Below are 22,295 nucleotides of genomic sequence, written 5' to 3' on the forward strand. Positions count from 1 at the left end.
CTGAGGGTATGTTTAAATGGCAAAGTTGGAGCCAGTCAAATTTGAATGCACCCTCCATTAAAAAAAAAAACCTTGAAAATTGCGCCTCATTCAATATATTCATCAACGACTTTCCATGCTCAGTCTAGGCAATATCGAAAACGAGCGCACAGAGAATGCAGCCCCGCTATCATATCGGATAGAAACGCCCCGTAACGAGACGTGCGACGAAGTTTAAAACTGAACATGGCGCCAAATACTGATACGGCACGTTTTGCTTGGCAAAACTATGCTGCAACGTGCAGTATCATTATTTGCCTCGACATGCCATCATTCAAACTTAGTCACAGGACGTTTCCGTGTGACGTAGCGGTGAGGCGTGCTCGGTTTCGATATTGCTTGGATTGAGCTTGACATTCGATGAAGAAATTCCACAAATTAGTCACAATTTTTAAGATTAAGAAATGGCATGGCATTGCATTCAGATTTGACTGCGTCCAAGTTTTCTATTTAAACTGCCCCCGGAGGCACTAATAAAACAATTATTACTAATTTCGGTGCATTGTTCTGAAATTCACATTATTAGCAGTAAAGTAAGTCCGCCTCGCCTAGAACTCCCTTACAATTGTCCGCAAGATAACCGCTATTTTGACGTCCTCAGGATGTCCAACGACCACAGAACCCACATAGCCAGAAATATCTAATAGATGTACCGGATTGATTCAAACAACCAGCAAGAAATGGGATGCCCTATGAACATTCTGTACATGCACATAAATCTAAGGGACGTACAGTGGTATCAATGTTTTGGATGTCCATTGAACATCCATTTAGTTCATTCATCGGACGTACAGCGGACAAAATGTTCGGTGTCCATAGCACGTCTCTAAAAACAGCACTTCAGACATACATTGCACAAAGTTTTAGATGTCCGTGGAACCTCCATAAAGTTTGTACTTTAGGCGTGCATTAAAGGCCCCCCAAAACTTCCGCATTCTATACGCCCTTCTATGATTTTGACGTGGACGATGCTACGCATTTGTTGCAGTAGTTGAATGCGACTATATCGCGCGCCAGTATCATCAGTTCGCATGTAATGGTTGTCAATAAGTGTTGGCGTGTGTTGTCTACTCCTTACTTTGTCCTTGTTTGTGCGCGCTTGACCGTGACCTGCTATGTACATAAGACGCCCCATTCTTTTGCTGGACATCGATCGATCGTTGCTACTTCATAATGTGGATGTTTCCGCATGAAATTTACATTTTTTTCAGTAGAACAAAATGCACAAGCAGTGGGTGAAGCGAAAGAAAAGTCTACATGCGCCCAAAACTTCTGTGTTGCATTCTGAGTTCTTGTAGACTTCTTTGTTTCCAACTTTGCAAAAGTAATCAAAAAACAAGGTACAGTATATTCAGCAATTAACTTATATATAGCAGAAAAAAGCGCAATGAAATCATATGAAGGGTCTCTACTTTTATAAAGCACCACCGAACGTTTGAAAACGGCGACAAACCTCACGTGCGCAAGTTATTGCGTGGCCTCCTATACTTGACACTCTGTCACGGAGGCCATGTATGTCGAACGCAAAGAGCCTGAAGCACGGCTCAAATGTCGTACTAAATGAAAAATGATATTTAAAGGCATTAGAAAAGTCAAACGATTTGAACAGATTTTACGTAGCATTATTATCGAATTATTCTCGCAGTCGCGTGTCTTCCGTACATCACGATAAGCGCAGCCATCAATCAAGCGTATGCTGGCATGTGGCAGCTTGCGTTCCGGTGCTGGCGCTGAGCCGTTCTCCTCTATGCCGTGCTCCATGCTCCCTGAAGGGCTGCAGAGATAGCGAGATACGCCAGAGTGGCGGGATCCCTTGCTCCGTTACAAAGACATACTCCGTCATTATACACGCATTCGTCGCACCCACGCCGCACCACCGCCGTCCTTCTCGCGGGAGGAAGCAGTGGCATCACGCCAGTTGCAAACCGCAACTTTTCATAATCTTGTCCTCTCAATAAATTCTACCCACACTGTTATGCAGATCGTAGCCCTGGCTGTGGCAGCTCGCCAACGATCTTCCACGTCACGATTGAGTGCACTGCAAACCTCTTTCCTCCCTTACCAACTCTCCTTTAGCCCCTACGCAACAAAAAACTGTGAGACGATGCCCTCCGCGACGGACCTCCCGAGGTCCTACGAGCTGTGATACAACGGGTTCGAAACATCGCCGGAATCATCTTAGGGACCCTGGACTGAGGGTTCCTCCCACACTGCTCTCGCCTTTCAAATATTATTAATAAAGATGTTTTACTCTCTCTCTCTCTCTCTCTCTCTCTCTCTCTATATATATATATATATATATATATATATATATATATATATATATATATATATATATATATATATATATATATATATATATATATATATATCCGTTCTCACAACGCACCACATTTAGGTTGTGGTGCTGACGCTGTGACACCAGTTTGTATAGGTGTTCTGTGGTGACACTTCATTTTTCATTTCTTATTCTAGCCATGTCTGCAGTGGTGTCCGGTCGTCAGGAGGCACATGATTCTCAGGGTATGTCGGGTATGGTGGCTTGTTTTTGCACTTTCTTCTCTTTTATGCCGGTAATTAGTGCTTAGCATGGGCCGGAAGAGCTGATGCACAACGCCAACGTATGTACAACGGTTTCGGCAGTACCCTTCCAGGCATGTCGGCAGTGTTTCTTCTCGGAATAGTATTAAACTGAGCCAATTGGTGCATAGCTAAGACTAGTTTGAACAGCTGAACTGCAACCCTAAACAAATAGCGATAGACAAGCGACGTTCTTGTCTGTCTCCCTTTGTCCCTTGTTTCAGTTCAGCTTCTCATAGTCGTCTTAGCCTTTCTTGTACTGTGCTTCTCCTTCGCAGGTTTTGTGCACAACGGCACAATAGTTTCAGTGGTTCTGGCACACGTTTTCGATAGCCGCGGCTGGTTATGGAGTGTCCTTGCTGGGCGTAGCATGGATACGTTGAATAGGGTCGGAGAGATTACTGCCCCATGAGGTGTTCCGCGATGTGGCACTTGTATTAACCGTGACTCTAGAGTGTCGATCTTGATTTCAGCCGTGCGATGATTCAGGAAGGCCCTAACGTATTTGTAGATTCCTTCCCTGCATATTGTGTCGGTGAGGCCGTCCAGGATCCACTGATGACTCACGTTGTCAAAGGCGCCTTTTATGTCGACTGCCATGACGTGCTCGCATTCTGCTGTGGTTTGTATCAGCATCTCCTCTTTCAGCTGGAGGAGGACGTCTTGAGCTGAGAGATGGGGCCTGAAGCCAGAGATGTTATGCATTAGGTCATTGTTTTCGAGATGGTCCTGCAGCCGTTTGTTTACAACCCTCTCGTATAATTTGCCTAGACATGACGTGAGGGAGATCGGCCGCAGGTTTGCTTCTTCAAATTTCTTGCCGGCCTTCGGGCTTAGGATTACCTGGGCATGTTTCCGCTGTTGTGGGATAGTGCGTCGTGCCCAGTGCTCGTTAATGAATTTTGTAAAAGTCGTGATCGAGTGGGTGATCATACTTCTGATCATTGCGTTGGTGATTTTGCCTGCTTCTCCTGCCGTATTCTTTGTCATGCACCCGATGGCTGCGCGTACCTAGAATTCTCTAATGTGGGCGTCCAATGTACGGTTGGGTTTTCCTTGATATTCTGCGTCGTAAGGAGGGGGTGGTATGTTTCCTCCAAAGCATTTCGCCTCCACCTCGGCCAGGAATTCCTCCTCCGCGCCTGCATACGTATGGAGCAGGCGTTCTAGCGCCTTATTGTTCTCGCCCTTAGTTTTGATCTGGTCTGCGATGGCTTTGAGTATTCGCCAGGTTTTGCTCGTACTCAGCGTTCAGTCCAGACTGTCGCAGAGTTTCTTCCAATTGCTTTCAGCCAATTCTAGGACATAGGCTTCCGCCTCCTTTGTGATTTCAGCAATGCGGATTTTGAGTTTCCTAATTAGCTTTTCCCTCTTCCACCGTTTGGTGAGCCCTCTGCAGGCTTCCCAAAGGTGGAGCTTCCTCCGTGGTGGTCACCTTTTTGGTGACCGCCTTTCTTTTTTTTGCCTGCGGAGGTTATCACACCATTCGTACAAGGTTCCTATGTCGAGATCCGTATCTGTTATGCGTTGCCTGTATGCGTGCCAATCCGTGACTACGGCGGTGCCAATCTGCTTTCTAATTTTGCGGGTTTAAAGGAGGTGCTGAGTATGTAGTGATCACTCCCCAGGTTATCGAGAGTGTTCAGCCACATGGCGCCCACGAGATTTCTTCCCATTGTCAGGTTGGGACTAGTTAGTGCCTGTTTGTGCGCTATCCCCTATCCTTGTTGGGATTGTGCGGTCCATGAGTAGTCGCAGATCCCATTTGTCCATAAGTTCTACAGAACTTATGGACAAGTGGTATCTGCGACTACCCATGGACCTAGGGAAGACAGGTTGTATACAGCCTGTCTTCCCTAGACGTTTGGGTGGTATAGCCCCATGCCCGGTCCATTGCATTAAAATCCCCGGCAATTAGTAGTGGTTTCGTGTGCGCTTTTCTAACCGCTTCTTCAATTCTCTCAGTAAAATCCGTTGCCTTTTTGGCAGGGACGGGGGGGAGGTGCTATAGATGTTTAGGAGAAAACACCATGTCGTCCTGGACCCTTGCACAGAATTTCGACTAATAGGTGAGGGATGTCCCTATCGGCACCGGTATCGTGTTTCGTTACGGATCTGTGTATTAGCGTTGCTACCCTGTGTTCGTCCTTCTTCCGAGGCTGTATATGTTTCATAGTCCTGCATCTTTGGTATGGTTCCGACTTCCTGGAGTGCTAGTACGGCCGTTGGCTTCCGTTGGGACTTCAGCTGCTCCAGCACTCCCCTTTTATACGCCGGAACCCTCTGCAGTTCCATTGCCAGACCAGTGTGGTTCCGTTGCCAGACCAAGGCCCCTGGGGCTTCCAGCCATGACTTCCAGAGTCCTGTCCGATGGTGTGCAGTCCGGGCCTATTATAGGTATTTTCTGCTGTTTCTCTCATAGTAGAGCCCGTTGTTTGTTTTCTGATCAGCTGTCTGCACTCAATTTGTTCGGCTTATGTGCTCTTGTCGATCTTCTCATCATGCTCGGCGAATTTCCGATCAAGAGAAACTCATTCACCACTCCTTCAAGGATTTCGTTCACGTAACGCTGTCCAGTAAGTGTGTGATCGAAGATGAGACCGATTATAGCACCGGCGTAAATTCCGAACCACACATTGAGCGACCACTGGTACTGGTGCCGATCGCGCTTTACCCACTGTTTTTACCCAGTCCCTCCAATAGCCTGCATTATGCAAATTTGCTTGGCTTCATCTGTGCCCATGATGTTGCTAAAAAATTCCGGTGACTCACCGGCTTTTGTGAGGACCCAATTCGAGAAATCTAGACGATTATACAGGTCCGGGCCCCTATCTCCCAAGCATTGGTGCTAATTAAGGTGGTACGGGTGAAAGGCCCTCGTTTAGTATCCTCCAAACTCATAACTTGGAAATTGGTACCTGGGCGGCCACGTCCCCGCACGCTAGCATGAGGGTTTGAGGGCATAGATGCTAGAACATCCGTGCGTAGGCTAGGACTCAAAGATGGAGTCCTCCGCCGCTGTTTTTTGAAGCTGCCGGTTTGTCTTAGGTTTTCGTAATTTCCGATGATAGTCGATGCGTTTGGTGTACCGCCACGCTTCCATTACCGATATATATATTTGTGGCCTTCCTCTTGTTGCCATTCGCAGATCCAAGGCAAGGATCATGTTTACCTTCTGCTGATTAGAGAAGCGCATGGCGACTGGGACGAAACAAAACGCACCTTCAAACCTTTGCATTGTCGTTGTCAATTCGATTTTGTGGTGATATATTTTGTGGCAAAAAGAAAAAAAATATAACATCCGTGCACTTTATCGACGCTAAGACAACAGCTATCACAGCTTGTTTCCAACTAACACCAAACGCGACGTGCTACTTCGGCCGGTGCGCGGCAGATAAGGCACCAGCTCGGTCACGATATTTCCCTTTTTTTCGTTCTGGATAAATCGGAGGGAGCCTGTTCGAGGGCGCTGCTTTATGATCCGGGTTAGAGCTACTGTATATGTTCATAGCTCCATATACAAGCAGTAACTATAATCCGGGTGGAAGCGTATGACGTGGTCTTCTCCATATTAAGCGGGGTTTATCAGTTGGCACGGAGGAAGGAAACTAAGGAGAGGCCCTACCCCCTCCGCGCGCTAGAAGAAAAGTGTGGCGGAAATGACGTATAGGTTCTCATTTTTGTTGCTGCTTTTTTATTTTTTTTTTTGCTGCATGGCCACGCCTTTTGGGCCACAATGGCGGCGTTGTTCTGATTTTTTGAGCGCTCACACGGGTTGCTCTGGTAGGTTTCGTGCCGTGGCAAAGGCGCTGTGTGGGCGGGTTTGCGTTAGTCACCGTGTCTTGTTGCGCTGTGTTACCTGCACCGTGCTCTGCCGGATGTTGCGCGAGCGCGCGCGCTCCGCGCGCGAAACCACGCGCAGCGCGGCGTGGTTTCGCGAAAGATGTAAACAAGAGAGGAGGGTGGCACAAAAGGCGGAGCATCGCCATGAGCAACGCCAACTTCCGGCTTCACTTTTGCTTCACAAAGAGTGACGCCAGGGTCTCTCCTTAGTTTCCTTCCTCCGTGTCAGTTGGAAAAAAAAATAGTATGCAATTAGTACGTCGCTGAAAATACCACATTTAGATGTCCGTCGGCTCTGCCTTCATATGCCTCATTGACTATTTGGTAATTAGGATGATACATCTTGAGTTAGATAATTAATTACAATTACATAATTAAATCATAGTAACGAGAAAATTACTGGCAGCTACTCCACTGTGCTGTAAACAATATGCACTAGGTTTCTTTCGAGTAACGCATTGCTCTATTTTTTAATCTTGGTGCAAGTTAATTGGGACAACCTGTATATAATTATGACCTTTACATGCTACTGACGATGTTCCGGATCATCCCTAATAAATTTTGTATATTGTTAGAAATTCTTTTTTTCCTTAAGTCATTACCATTGACTGCAAATAGAAGTAATACTGAGACGCACAACATTCACGTGCATTTCAGACACCATTGATAAAAGACTGCTGAAGGGGTAACTGAAGTATTTGGGGTTTTTTTCATGGTCAAAAAAGCACGCAAAGCAAATTGAAGCGTGGTGAACATACAGCAACATACTCATTCTCTAAACACAGGCTATCCATACCTTTAAAAAGAATTTTTAATGGGCTACCTCCATCCCTTTAAAAAAATGTAATAAACTTTGTCCTGTGTGTATATTTAAATAGGTAGCCTGTGTGCATGCTGTTTGCAGTGGAAATTTAAAACAGTGTTGAAGCGAGAAAATGCGGATTAGGCAGCCGCTGCTAGTGCTTCTAATGCGCATGTCCTCCTATTGTCAGGATTTGAAGAAATAAAGCGAAACAATGAATTAAATGCCGGGCGCGTCCGCGCCAACAATGATGCAGAAAGTTATTAGTCTCAGTAAAATTTCAAGTGAAAATGTCGAGGAAAGTCAAAAGAAACCTCAAATGATGTGCGTGACAAAGCTCTGGTAATGGCACTTTAGGTGTGTATGTGTGTAGGGGGGTGCTCAGCTTCCCCCCTCCCCCCGGTAAACTCCGGAGGGGGCTCGGGCCCCGGAGACCCCCCCCCGTAGTCGGCGCCTATGGCGACGTATACTCTCTTTGGACACGTATGCCATTTGGGACTCTTATGGGTTAACCTAACTTCTAACCTGAATGGGTTGACTTTTTTAACAATTTTAGTTGCGTGTTTATGTTCAGATTTACTCCTTCATTTCAATTTATATATACTCACCCAGCTCTCATTTTGTTGTTTCTATTGTATTTTACGTATTCTACTATATTGAGCTAGACTCAATTCTTCCCATCCCCTAGACCGAGCATGAGCCGTTTTAGAATATAAATAGCTTGACATTTACAAAGAATGGGACCTCCTTCCAGTTCACAGCTGACACACCTGGCCTACACCTCCAAGTTGTGAGTCACGAGAAGCAGGTGCAGGTCATAGCACAAAGGCCATGTTGATATAATGCCTCCAGCTGTGTGTGCTCCAGATGGTCTTATTCACTAGCAGCACGTTTTCTCACTGGGCAAGTGCAAATACCTAAAAAGAAATGCGTCTTTAATACATTGTATGAATATGAGGTAGCTAATAGTTACAGGCATCATAATCGCTGGGGGCACTGGTAACGGTTCGTACATGCAAGGAATGACAAGGAGAACTACTTAGGTACTCGATTTTTGTTTATAAAGCATAAGGAGAAGCATCTTAAAAGTGTAGAAATGAAAAGACAAACTGAAAAGCAGTGCTCTTTATTGCTCTTGCATGTCCAGTTCTTTAGTACTGTCCACTTTACCTACTTTCATTGTCTTTGAAAACGTGCAAGTTGAATTTTGACTTCTTGAGTCTCATTTAGGTTTGTACGAATGGCAATGAAAGGAGAATTACAGAGGCTCTTCAGCAAAATGTGGTTCCTGCGACACTTATCACACTTCAGTGGAGATTAATTCCTTAAACACTTCAACAGAGGGAGAGTTTTTTGCAACAGAATAACCTGCCTGTGCATATGAGAAATAGTGCCACTGATTAACAAGAGCTCTCTACAGTTGGCCTCTTAATTAGTTACTGAATAACACATTGCAATTGCACAAACTCAAGCCCAGCAGCGCTCGTGACATATCTCCACTTATTCGGAACCCTTGCATTGCCACCCCGTTTCAATGATGCTTATGCCGAAATTCAATTTTGGCCCAGTGTGAAAGACTTTCAGAGGAAATCATTTAAAGTGCATTTAGCACCACACATTTGCACACTGTCTCTAAACTGGTGCTGGTCTTTGGATACCTGAAAGCTAGCTAACCTGAAAGCTGGCACAAGCTTTGAGCACAGACTAGCCTTCGAATTAATTTTAGCACATTTCTTGAAGTGAAGTGTTAGTGAATTAACTCATCAAGGATTGTTGCACTGATTGTTCAGACATCTGCCAGCACAAACTGTGTCACCAAAAATAAATTATAGCTCTCTCTACTGCACAGTACTACACCATCTGTAAACAAAAGTTTACTTTTGATTTACAGCGCTTCAGAACATTCCTTCACTCTGCTGTCTGTTTTCACTGCTCTCGATAATGTTGCTGCAATTTCATTGTTCTAATTTGATTCAAAGAGATTGAATTGAACTTCCAAACTATTTTACTTTCTCAAGCAATTTATATTTCTATCACTTTCAAAGTCCACTGTTGACAGCCTCTACAGAGGTGTGCATACTATGCGTAAGCAATGGCATATGTTTAACAGATGCATTCTGTAGCCACAGCCTGCAAAAAAACAGCACTCAGCAGGAACGTCTTTCACCATCAGTGTTGTTTCTTGTGTACAATGACCAATGTACCAAGCACACATGCAGTCGCAGCTCTAAAACTTCAAGCAATATTTCCCCACTATGTAGTTGCAAAAGCATATTCCGAGAGGCAGTTTTAAAACAATAGCTAATAAATGCCTGTGAAAAGAGCTGAAACAGATCACAACCACCAACTTACTCATTCGTGTTTTTAAACTAAGTAATGTACAATGACTCTACACCAACTGATGAAGATTGATGAACTTGTCAGCCTCGCTGCTATGTGGCATGGCTTACCTTCAGCCCATATTGAAGGAATAGTGTTGTGCTTGCAATGGAACACAAAGGGAGACCAGCACCCTTTGGCATTTATTTATAAATTATATATCTATATATATCTTGTCAAAATGTCTTTGTACAAGTATATATACACAATGAACAGTGCTGCCTCAGCCACCTGGGCTTAAAGCAGCAGGAGCACATCAGTATTAAAAGCTTGCTTCCTTAAGCTGGAAACACTTCATCACCTTCTCATGCCTCATTTTGAGGTTCCTCAAAGTTTGTGCCAGAATTTTGCGCATTTTTGGCACACTGTGTGTTCATACTCCAGGTTCCGTCTGGAGATGGTCCTGAGGTCTGCTTCTCTCTTGTGCAACTGCCTTCATTGGCAACTTGCGTGTGGTGCTCTGGCATCACTCATCACAAGCCAGGCAACTCACAAGCACAGTCTGGCTGTCCTGGCTCAAAACTGGCACATTAGTTTTTGTGAAGAATCCCACAGTGTGGTGGGAACAGGAGGTGCAATCGCCATCATCCATCTCAAACCGATCGTACTGGTGGCCACAATGCCACGCGCCTGCTGCTGCCATGACGCTTGACATGCTTGGCCAAGTGATCGCTGCGCATAAAGCGCCGATCACACAGCTGACAGCAGAAGCGCTTCTCGCCCGTGTGCGTTCGGCGATGTCGTGACAGCTCGTCAGAACGTGAGAATCGCCGCCCACAGCCCGCCCACTGACACCCAAATGGCCGCTCGCCTGTGTGCGTGCGGACGTGCGCCTTCAGGTGGGAGCTCTTGAAATAAGTCTTGCCACAGCCAGCATAGCTGCACACATAAGAGCGCCTGCGCTCTTCGGGCACTGGAGCCGGGGCAGCATTGACAAGCAACGCGGCTTGCACGGGGCGGGCAACGAGAAGTTGCACGGCCCCGACAGGAACGAGTGCAGTTTGCATGATCGCTTCGTCAGCAGTGGTGTGCATCACGGGGAGAAGAGTCGTGGTGGGAGGCTTGGGGGCGATGGCTACCACAGGCCTTGCCGGCTCTTGACGTATGGTGGCAGGCGGTGCGATGACTGGTGGTGGTGGGCTGGCACGAGGTGGAGCACGGACGATCACCGAAACAGGAGTGCAGGTTCGCTGAGTGCTTGTCGCTGTTGTCGAAGTGACTGGGTTGTCTGACAGAAGGAGCTGTTGGTAGGGGAGGAGAAAAAAGTGGCAGACTGCACTCTCAGCGCACAGCAACGCAAACTACAAGCACACACTAGAAGGATGAGCTGCAACGGATGAAAGTCACGCGAGAAACAGAGTGTAGTAGTGCGAGGTTGGTGACAGAGCAAAAATTTTGTGCACTGCTGCCAGAAAGCTTGTCTTGTATGTTGAGTAAAGCACAATGTTTTTTTTTTTCATGTCTGTGGCCATTTTTATGCTAGAGATATTCACAACTATGCGATATCAAATAATGAGATGTACGAACTACCGGCTCTTTCAATGGTAAAAGTAATTCTTTAGTACTGATGGGTTATGCAACATATTGTAGACAACCCGTTTTCACGTGACGACTTAGTGGCACAGGAGCAACACCTATATTATTTCACCAGCTCATTGCACATATTCAAGACAGCAGTGGCTCGCTATCCCAGCAGCACGATTGTGGCCCTAGCAGTACCCATTACCACTGATCAGTTTCATTTTGCCAGCAGTTTCCAAACATGGCAAAATTCTACAAAAAGCCTCCAAATGAGATTAGCTTTAGTAGTGACCATGTGCGCATCTTCAACTGCAGTGCAGTATGACAATCCCAGCACAGAGTGCAACTCAAACACAGCACTGTGCTGCAACTCAAACGTCAACATACAACTTTGAAAAGGGCCATGACCATGGCACTCCTTTTAAGATGTCCACACCATCACCATTCACCTATTTTTATGTCCACTTCAGGATGAAGGCCTCTCTCAGCTGACACCATCTTATGCAAGCAAATATTTTGATGCATCACACCTTTCAATTCTGTGCCATCCTCTAGTGTGCTTCCCTTCCCTCGACATCCATCCTGCAACTCAGACAACCGGTTATCTACCCTATGCAGTGCATGTCCTGCCCAGTTCCATTTTTTTTTTCTCGCGAAGACAACTAAATATTGACAACCCTTTTTTTCTTTAATCAACACTGCTGTCTTCCAGTCTCTTAACAATATGCCTAACATTTTTAATTTCATCGCTTGTTGCACAGTCCTTGACTTCTCAAACACCTTTGTTAACCTAGAAGTTTTTGCCCCAATGTCTGTACATATAGTTGACATCCATAAGTTGGATGTCCACATATTGCTTGCAGACTCTGGGAAGGAGGTGGGTGTGTGAAATTCAGGCAACCTGACAAGTAAAATCAGTAGCATATGTGAACCCAGTGTATGCAATGGCCTCCATATGATACCAGTAACAAGGAGCACAGCCTGTAGACGGTGGGCTGGCAATACAAGGAAGGCGCTTCTTCCCAGCACTACATCCACTTCTGAGGACCAGTTGGCCCCAACACATTGGCAAATTTTTTAGGGAGGCTATTTGTTGAGCGTCTGTAGCCATGCCTGGAATACTGGACTTACTCTATAATAAGCATTATCTATTTTTGCCCATTATTAAACTATAACCAAATGTGCTGAACAAGAACTGTACTTAGTATATAGCACAATGTTTTGTACTCGCAATACTAGAAGAAAATTTGGCTACTAGTAAACTGCTTCATCTAGCATGAGAATGATGCATAGTTACATGAATTTGTGCAAGCTTCATCCTTTCGACCTTCACCAACGTCTTGTTTCTTATATTAACCCATTCTGTTATGGCAGACTTGTAGTACAGCAATGATTAGAAATAAAATTAAAAATAAATAAACAATTCAAATACAAAAATTACCAATCCATTCCGCATAGCATTGTTATACAAGTGTCATCTAGACTTAGCAACACACACTCTGAAAGTGCAGAGACATAAATGCTACAGATTATATGATAAGGGAGAACTAGCTACTGCTTTAAATAAAGCATTGCAATACAAATACTAATACAGAAGTTGCAGTGTGCTTTGAAGTCATGCCAAATTGTAGAAAAATCAATGTAATCTGTATCAGTCTGGCCGTATGCCAGCTCTCCACATTTCCCTTCAGTAAGCTGCAATAGGGCATCATGCTGATAGGGGAGCAGGGTAGTCATATATGCTGTAGCACAGCTGGCAAGATGTGGCCTCAAGTGCTTCATGGCTAGTGTGTTCTATCAATTGAAAGAAAAGGTTCTGTTTTTGGCTGCACATAAGTGAAGTGCCTTTGAAAAAATTAGGCTACAAGTGAAAAAATTACTAGTTCTTTAAACATGTGCTATAAAATTTAGACGAACGATTCATGTTGTGTTTGCATGTGGTTCGGTACTCAAACCGTCAACTGCTTATGGATAGTTCTTCCATGATGGCCACCTGCAAAACAGCAGCGATGGCTTTGCATGCTGCTACTGCAGTGCAATGCAGCTGAAGTTGCGCAGAATAGCTACAAGCTTTATGTTTCGTCTGATACACATATATCACATTGTTAAAATATGAATCAGCTGCTGTATGCAAGGTGTGCAGTGTCATTCCAACCTCCCAGATGCGACAGAAAATACATGCTGTTGAATTACAGCCCTCATAAGGTTCACAACTTCACACATGAAAGGGGGGACATAAAAATAGGCAGTAAATTATGTTGCACAGTTTCATGTGTGTTGAGTATGTTAGCATTCGAGAGCTTGCTTAATAAAAAGTGAACGCATTGGCAGTGCCTGGACCTAACTTACACCTACAGCACCAATGTCAGTTGTCTTATTCTTTTGCTAGGAGATTAACTACTTCAATTTTAAAGCAGCTTTGTCAGTGCATATTGCTTTTTTCTTTTCTTTTTTGGTTAGGTGGAAGCAATGTCTTGGGTGTGATGACCTGAGCAGCCTTGTGTGCTAATAACATGAAGTGGTCACACAGTATTTTTCTCAGAAAAAAAAGTTGTAGCTCATGAATTCCTGCAAGGAATTCATACAGTAACAGAAGCTTTCATTCCCATTTGACTTGCCACCATAAAGACTCGTTTCTGGCTATAACAGATTTTGTGTATTGGCGCAGTTCTGTGAAGCACAGATTTCTGTATTGGTGCAAGTGATAAGGCATATAAAATAAAGAGTAAGCATCAAAAGCTTTGGGAATAGATACATGGTTGTCACTATAGCAACGGCCACCTGTGCGCAGTGAGCCACATGGGGGAGCTACCAGTCTCGGATGTGGTCTGCACTGGCCAAAAGTGCACCAACCATTTCTAGGCCTTGCAGGTGGCCTAGTGCATCGACACAGTATGTAAGTTATATTGCATCTAGGAACGGTCCTGGTACAGGTAGCTCTCATATCTGGGCTGTCGCAGAGCTCCCTACGGCACTAGATGGTGAGTGAATCCTTTTTCTCACTCTCTCCCTCAACAAAATCTCTCATTTGTACTAAAATTTCTCAGTAGATCTTGATTACCAACCCGCCTAAGATGCAGGACTTTGTATCATGCAGAATAAATCTAATTTCAGTTACGTATGATGATTTGAAAAAAAAATATGTAGGCTTTCTGCAGTGAAAGAAAGGATGTGCCACCTGTCCTAGTGCAGCAGTTATACTCCCACACATGCCAGCACATCTTTCGCAAAGAAAAAAATATAGGCATTGCTACTGATGACATGTTTGCCCTATAAAATATTTGATCAATGAAACAGGCAAGTGCAGCATCCAAGCATGGTCAAACAAAACCTACCATGCAACTGAACTTCTGCATAATGCATCACTTCCAGTCCTTTTCAGACTTCATCAATAGTCCAGGCGAAGCTCCAGCTACATTAAGATTGGCCAGTCATGAGTGGCGCATAAATAGAATTTAGCAAAAGGAAGACATCCATTACATTAACGCTGTACAGGTTACAGTGCAAAAGCACCAGATGATTTGCTGAAAAAAACGTTTATATCAGGCTTCCTCACTGACACTCTTATCAGTAAGCTGTACACTCTTATCAGCTGGCCCATCATGTCCCCTGCCACTGCAATGTAACGCAAGGCCACCTGTTGCATAACTGCTACACAAGCTGCACTCGCTCTTTTACGTCACAGCAAACTGAAGCACCAGAAGAAAAAAAAAAGTAATTGGGTGATATGGCATGATCAGAATGAAAATTTAGAAGCCAATTTTACTGTAATCACATTATTGCTTTTGCAATAATTAAGCGCTACAAGTTTCTTTATCCGAGAAAGACCTTGCGACCACATTGTACTGTGCCTCATCAGTTCTGTGCTGCCCACAAGCACATGAAAAACAAATACATATTGCCAATGCATTCTAGCTAAGGCAACGAACTCCCACAGCTTGCAAAAGGCAACTGTTGTCTTAAGAAGCTTGCTCTTATTAGAAAGACAGTAACGAAATCATTTGACAGATGCATGCATATATGCAAATGTGAAACTCGAAGTTATGTCTAAACAACAGATCACTATGCAAAACTAGGGTTCACTATTAAAGTTCTGTTGCCACTTTGCATGCATTAGCAGGAGATAGGAAATGTGCAGGGAAGTTCTGCAATGCAAGAACTCCTTATTGTTGGCTGTAGTCCTTTAAAATATGCCATTATGTAGACAGAGCAGCTCCTACATTTGACACACAATGAACAAACTGCAGTGTCTGGCATCACACACAGCAGAGCTGTCATCACATTCCGCAAATGCAAAAGAAAAAAAAATTAGACACGACCGATCTCCAAAGGTGATTAAGAGATGAAGAACAATTTTCAAAGGTTACTTAGCAAAAAGCATTGTTCACAGCAGTGAAGAAAAGTAAATGTAGCTGTCTGCTCTTTTTTGCCTACACTGTGATCCTTTGTTTACATGCATGGGGCCTGCCTATACACAGCTCGTGTCAGATTCACTACAATTGCAGCTTCAGTGGGAATGCACAGAACTAGTGAGGCAAAGTACTCTAGCAGGTGTCTTTTGTGACGGATGAGTGCATTTGTGATATGGCGTTTGCTGCTCTGCCTCCCGTCGTGCCGCAGCAGCAGAATGGTGCATCTGATGAAGAGGAGGGGTTGTGTGTGGCGTACCCTGGCCAGCTCCGATGAGCCGGGCATGGTTTGCTGGCGATGAATGGGTGTGGTCGTCTCTTCCTGCTCGTCTTCGGAGTTTGGCGGCGTGAGGTCGCTAGCTGGTGGCGGAGGAGGAGGCATCCCGGAAGCCTCCTTGCTTCGACTCCTCATGGAGAGCAGTGTCTCCACTGCGATATAGTCGGCGCGTGCCAGGTGCGCAACGACGTTGCCGCCGCTGCTGCCGTCTGCTGTGCTGTCCATCTGAAAGACACCCATGGTCGCTCACTCTCTGAGCACCATGTCGTACCTGGAATGCCCGCGCCCCCTACACATACACACTGCCTCCCCACCACGAACACTCCCACCTAGCTTTTGCCTTTTATTTGTGGCATTGTCTTTAATAAGAAAGCCTGCCCAATGCCAAAGCAAAGGAGTCACTCGCAGAACTTTGTGTTTTGAGAGTTGCGACCACAAGATTTATGCATTAACGACACACATCAGAGAACAAAGAATGGTGTCAACACGGGTATTTCAGTCAAGCACTTGTGTCCAAATGTTGGTTGGTCCTGGCTTGCAACCTTGATATAGTCACATTGACCAACAACAACTTATCCAGATTAGGCCAAGAGTTTCTTAAAGACATATTGTGCAGCAGAGAGTTTAATGGGAAGTATACTTGATCCCAACAATGCCAACCAATCTAGAAATACTGCAGAAACACAGCTTGCCTACTCTGAAGGTCTTGAAGTGATCAAATGTAGGTCCCCAACCTCTGAAAGCCAGCCAAGAACTGTTTTGAAGGATTTATGGTGCAATATAACGTACATTAATGGTGTAATGCTTCCGGTTATGAGCAACTAGCATAAAGCACAGATAGCATGGAACACTGTCAGCCTTCTTGTTAGATACTTAAATCATTGATGTCTTCAAAAGTGGCAATACACTGTAGTCTACACACACAAGAGGTCTTGCTTTGCCACTTAATACACAAGTTGTCAACAATAACTATTCCCGACAAGAACTGTTTGAAATTGATGGTATCTCAATTGAGTCAGCCATAAGTGCAGAGAACAAGGCTGATGTACTGTTTATAGTATCCAGGAACTGAGTCTCTCCACAGAGATTTCAAGATAATGGCACTTTTCACAAATAGCATGTACTGCACTTCGGCAGCCCCAAATTGACACAACGAATCTATCTTTCGATTCGAACGTACATCGAGACCTGGAAGGCTAGAAATCGCTGCCAACTTTCATTACTTAGTATGAATTTTTTTAAACTTACACACTTTTGAGTTTCTCTATATTACGCCTGGCAGAGACTGTGGAAGCCTTAACTACAACCAAAACAACTCTCAAACAAGCTCGAAACGCTGGCAGCACGTAATTCCTGAACAATGTTTCTGGTGCACGGTGTGTGCGTACTCCGCTAGGAGGATCTCGTGCACGTAGTGCTAGCAGAATTGCCTAAAACTCCGCCGCTTTGCGCGGACAGCTTATCTCGGCCCCTATCTGCACTTTGCGAGCTATCGCTCGAGGCACACGTCGTCTGCTCCGGCGCAGCATGGCCGCTCCCGCTGAAAAGCAAACACGGAGAGTTGCGCTCTTATCACACAGGAACGAGGGAGGGCGCTCTTGGCTTCACTTATCATTCTGGCGGCCCAAACGAGGCGAGCAGCTAACAAAGCACACTGTGAGAACGAAATAACACACATAATGCGCACACCACCGGGTTATATATGCGGGCGACGTGCAACGCGGAAGTGGTTCCTGCAGTGGCATTTCCGGGAGTGTCTGATCATCAGCTGACTGGCTCGGTCGGTGGCTGAGACGATGATGGGCGCCTTGTGGCCTCTTACCTTTCGGGAGGTCCGAATAAGACTGGGGACAAGACGGACACGGGACAGCAAAAACGGATAATATATACGCCAGAGGGGATGGAAGACACGCCGAGAGCCAGTGTTTCACGAGATTGGCGCGCCCCAGCTAGGGGGCGGCTTTTTATTTGCACCAGTCAGCGCGCGCGCAAGTATTTCCCTTTTCCAAAGAAAAGACCCGCAAAAGTGTAAAAAAAAAGAAAAAGCTTAAGCCACCGGAGGAACACAAGAGAGCACAAGTTCGGATGTGCGCAGGACAGATAAAACAGCCCCAAAAAATGACGGGACGGCTGGCAGTCGCCGTGGGTTGCAGTCTGTACTTACAGAGTCTTCTTCTTCGTGCGGAGGAGGCGTTTGCACGAAACGTGTCATGGAAAGCTTCTGCCCAGTCACCACAATAGTACAAAAAATTGTTCTCGGCCAACGCAACGCACTATTCCGTCTCGGAACGTCTCGAACGCAGGGGGTACCGCAGCGGGAAAAAGCGGCCGGCGCGTCGAGAAGCCCTTTTGTAAGGTCGAGCTTGGGGGGCCGCGCCCTGTGCCGACCAATCGACCGCCGAGGGCTCGGCGGAGCCGTCCAATGGTAGGCCGCCGTGCACGTGATCGCGGCGTGTCTGGGGTGTATTTGAGCACGTGCGCGGCGGCTGCTGAACTGCGTGCTCCCCGGCTGACCGACCGGAGGGGAGGCTCCTTGGAATAAACAGCGCAAAACAGCGGCGCTTGGTCTCTCCGCTGTTGCTGGGGGCGCGCTTTTGGGCAGCCCGACGTGAACGCGTGGAAAAATCTCCCCGTTCTGGCCCCTCATCGTGTTAGGAATGCGATGCGATGTTCTCAGGATGTTCTCACTGTAGCATTTGCTCTGCAGTATTCATACACCCTATGCTGCTGAAGGAATCTGAAACAATCGTGAATACGGTGGCATCGTCCTGCGAAACGGCAAGTATATTGCACTACAGTCCACGACCCATTCGTGTTGTCCAAAAGCACGCATTCAACAAGTATGCGAAAGGTTGTAAAAATTTGCACGAATTTGAAGTATTATTGCGTGTTTGCATTGCGAAATAAAATCGTTTTCAGTAATAAAGCTAGCCATTGCGCTTAACGACGTCTTTGTGAAACGAATAACGCGGCCAATAGCTCCCAAAAACGTGCGTTCAATGTGTTTTCGTGTTCTCGCCTATCTTCCATTTTTGTTTTGGTAGCCAGCATTGTGCGCAGCCAAACAAGAACGAAGGAAACTTTCCGCGAAACGCCCACGATTGCGTACCAGACAAGGCGTGTTTACTCATACGACGCCACAAACTTACGGCAGCGCTACACTGACGTCATGCAAGTCACGTGAACGGCGCACCCCTCGATGTCGTCACCACGACCTCGGGGCGTCTGTTGTCGCGTGGTGGCTGGTCCAACAACACTCTAGAGTATGCCAGACTATGGTGGAGCGGGCCCAACGGCGCTGTGGCGCTGCGTGTGGAAAAATTTTGCGAGGGCGCTGCGAGCGAACTGGATTGGGGCGGAGATGCGCTTCGCGGCATCTTCAGCGCAATTCGCTGCGGGCCATGAGAGAGATTGCGCGCGTAAGCTCTTATAATAGTGCTTTATTTCCACTGAAAATTTATACTGACACCTTTTTACTGCGTATGCATATTTGAGGCATCGGCTCTACAACATGACGTCTTCAATTTCGGTCTCATTGTCAAGTGCATCGTCTCTTAGCGAGCGCACGTTCGCTGCGCGGACGCTGGCGACGCCTTAGCGACGCCCAGTTTTCTCGCAGAAAGTCTGTGCAGTAAATTTTTTGTGGTTTTGCTTGCATTGGTGCGCCCGCGACTCTTGTCGGCCGGTATCAATCGTAGTTTTCGCCAGGTGAACTGCCGTTTTTAACATTGTTTTCTAAATGTAACACGTAATTCTTGCGACAGGGGCCGCCTATCTGCAACATGAAGCTACGAAAGAAGCTGTTTTTGACATCGCGTCATTTGACGCGCGCGTCTTGTTGGTGGAATATTGATCAGGGTCAATGATCAAAGAAAACAATATTACAATGAAATAAACAAGGTTTGTTAACTGCGTGGCGTGAAGAGATGCAGATGACCAATGCACTTCCAGGTAAATCTAAGGGTACGCAGGCATATATATCCATGACATATGGGCAAGAGAGAAATGATCAAATATTCTAAATGCACTGATTGAAAAAAATGAAAACTCCCGACTGGAATGAGCGTGTTTCTCCTAAGAGCTGCACGAGCCCCCGGTGAACCAACCGACTTTCCGAGTAAAGAAATCAAGACAATTATTGGACGTTCATATGAACAACAGTGTTAGGGACAATGTATTGCCTACGTACTCACACTGAATCGGGGAGATCGGGAAGTCTTTACCAAAGTAATCTCCATGGTTTGTCTGGCGATCTCCTTCAACGTGCCAACAGGCGAAATGAAGCACACACATATAGTCTAAGCGAATGTTATTTGCTATTCAGATCGTATTCGACTTCAGAATTAACTATTAAAAATTATAGGATAACCGCTTGCGTTCTGATGTAACGAATAACAGCACTTTTGAAATGTCGAAGTTGAGGGACCGATGCAAGTGAGGACTCTCATTCCGAATGATTGTGCTGCTGGAAAGTGGTGGCTGTTGCGCAGAGGCGCACCACCTCCTGGGAGAATCAACGCTCGAGTGCTAATCGGTTCTGCTGAACCAGTTCCTAGCTGTTATTCAATATAAATGCCCCGCTTTGGGACAGCCTGTAAATCTGCAAGCTTGATATGTCTCTTACAGTCTCACCATGTCTGCAAGACTGCAACCCATTAAAACTGGGTGCGCAATGCGATACCATACTTACATCTTCAACGAATAGTGCAGACCTAGAAATATCTCTACGTGTACGTGAGGCATACCGTTCCTTTAGTTGCTTCATTATTGACCTTATGATAGTGCACCGGATAACTGAATATAGCCGTTTATAATAACACAGAAGCTGCTTAGTTGAGCGGAAGTACAGTCGGGAACGGCATTACATTTAGGTATGAAATATAAGATAAGCGTAACATGTTCTTTTAGAAATTAGACTCGAGAATAATTTCTTTCGTTTACACCCCTACAAAAAAAAAGACAAAAAAAAGCCGAAGGACGCAGCTACCTTTTTGTTTTTAATTAAACAAACTCTAGCGTTTTACGTCTGGCGATAAGCTTATGAGACACCCTGTTCACTTCTCATCACCAGGGGTTCGTTAACGCGCACCTAAACAGAATATATGCTTATGAATATGCTTATACACACGAGTGTTTTTCCATTTCGTTCCCATCGAATTCTGCGACCTGGCTTGGACCCGTGAGCTCGAGTTTAGCAGCGCAACGTCATATCCACTTAACAGAGAAGCTGTTAAGCGCTACTTTCTCCACTATGGCGTCCGCGTGTAGAAAAAAAAATCCCGAAGATAGTGCAATGCCAGGCCGACCGGCGGCGGAGGTGACGCAGGCGTTAAGCGCTCCCCCTGCGTGGGCCGATCCCGAGGATAGTACAATATCGGGTCGACCCGCAGCGGAGGGGCAGTTCGCCATTAAGGGGCCCACATACACAGCTTCAATGGTCATCTTTCTTCACAGAGTGGAAGGGCAGCGAGTTTTGTTGTTGTTGTTAAGCATGGACTCCGCAAAAAAATTTCACATGGCTTACGGGCCAAAGATTAGCATATATAATAACTGCCGAAAACTGTTTTTGGCGTCAAAGTGCCGACCGCAATAAAAGAACCCGTGCCAGTTACTCCGCGTTCTGTTACGCGAGGAAGACGGACACATGAATGGAATATTGCACTGCAGTATTTTTTTTTTTTTGATAAGCATACTTCCCGTAAATCTGAGTCCAGGGCGCCGCATGGAGTCGATATGTTTTATTTGTTTGAACCGGCAAGCAGGAAGTTTACATGTTATTATTATTTTTTTTTCGTCTGCGTTCCGCAAGACCTACTGATGAAAAACAATATGCGGAAAAGTACACACGAGGGATCCACACTGCTTGAAGAACGAGAAAAAAATATTTGTTCTCCAAAGGAATCCGCACAATAACTTAGCAGAATGAAAGCTGACACTGCGGCCGCAATGCACGCGCAGTCACCGAGCGGCATAAAAATTAACGAAGTGCATCAGCAGGCTTGCAGTGACGCCTGGCACCGGCAAAAGATGCCGAGAGCGAGTGGGACTTATACTAATCCAGGTACAACCAAATTAGGAAGGCCCACTAAGCTTCTACAAAGACACTGCCTCAGGAGAACAGGAATTGGCCTCCCTGGTGCAGTATTGGGCCACTCCCTCCCTCATGATTCCTACAATTAACCCATGACCCTCACTCCCCAGCAGCTGCGGAGCACCTGACAGACCTGTTACAGGTCTTTCAGGTAAGAAAAGGTGAGACAAGGTGTCAAGTGAGCGATGAGAAAAGTGCAAACTCAGTATACTGTATGGGCGACTTCAATGAAACAGTGGAGAAAAAGCAAGCTGGTGAACAAGCAATTCGCAACTACGGCGTCGATTCTAGGAACGCTAAAGGAGAGATGCTGGTAGAATTCGCAGAAAGGAATAAGCTAAGAATAATGAACAC

At 45.7% G+C, this 22,295-nt stretch overlaps 1 protein-coding gene across 3 annotated transcripts; it reads right to left on the reverse strand.

The window, feature by feature from the left end:
* Positions 1-9,746: 9,746 nt before the first annotated feature.
* LOC139061355 (Krueppel-like factor 10) lies at positions 9,747-18,208 on the reverse strand. 3 transcript variants are annotated; one of them, XM_070541309.1, is made up of 3 exons: positions 17,673-18,208; positions 15,833-16,075; positions 9,747-10,884 (listed from the first exon to the last, which is right to left on the reverse strand). In XM_070541309.1, the coding sequence occupies exons 2-3, from the start codon at positions 16,073-16,075 to the stop codon at positions 10,237-10,239; spliced, it is 891 nt and encodes a 296-aa protein (XP_070397410.1). In that variant the 5' UTR covers positions 17,673-18,208; the 3' UTR covers positions 9,747-10,236. The 3 variants fall into 3 exon arrangements, with proteins under 3 accessions (XP_070397410.1, XP_070397409.1, XP_070397411.1); XM_070541308.1 differs by having other exon boundaries at positions 18,015-18,204; XM_070541310.1 differs by lacking the exon at positions 17,673-18,208 and adding an exon at positions 17,540-17,660.
* Between the last annotated feature and the right edge of the window lie 4,087 nt (positions 18,209-22,295).

The sequence above is a fragment of the Dermacentor albipictus genome, chromosome 6 (genome assembly GCF_038994185.2).
Source record: "Dermacentor albipictus isolate Rhodes 1998 colony chromosome 6, USDA_Dalb.pri_finalv2, whole genome shotgun sequence".
Lineage (NCBI taxonomy): Eukaryota > Metazoa > Arthropoda > Arachnida > Ixodida > Ixodidae > Dermacentor > Dermacentor albipictus.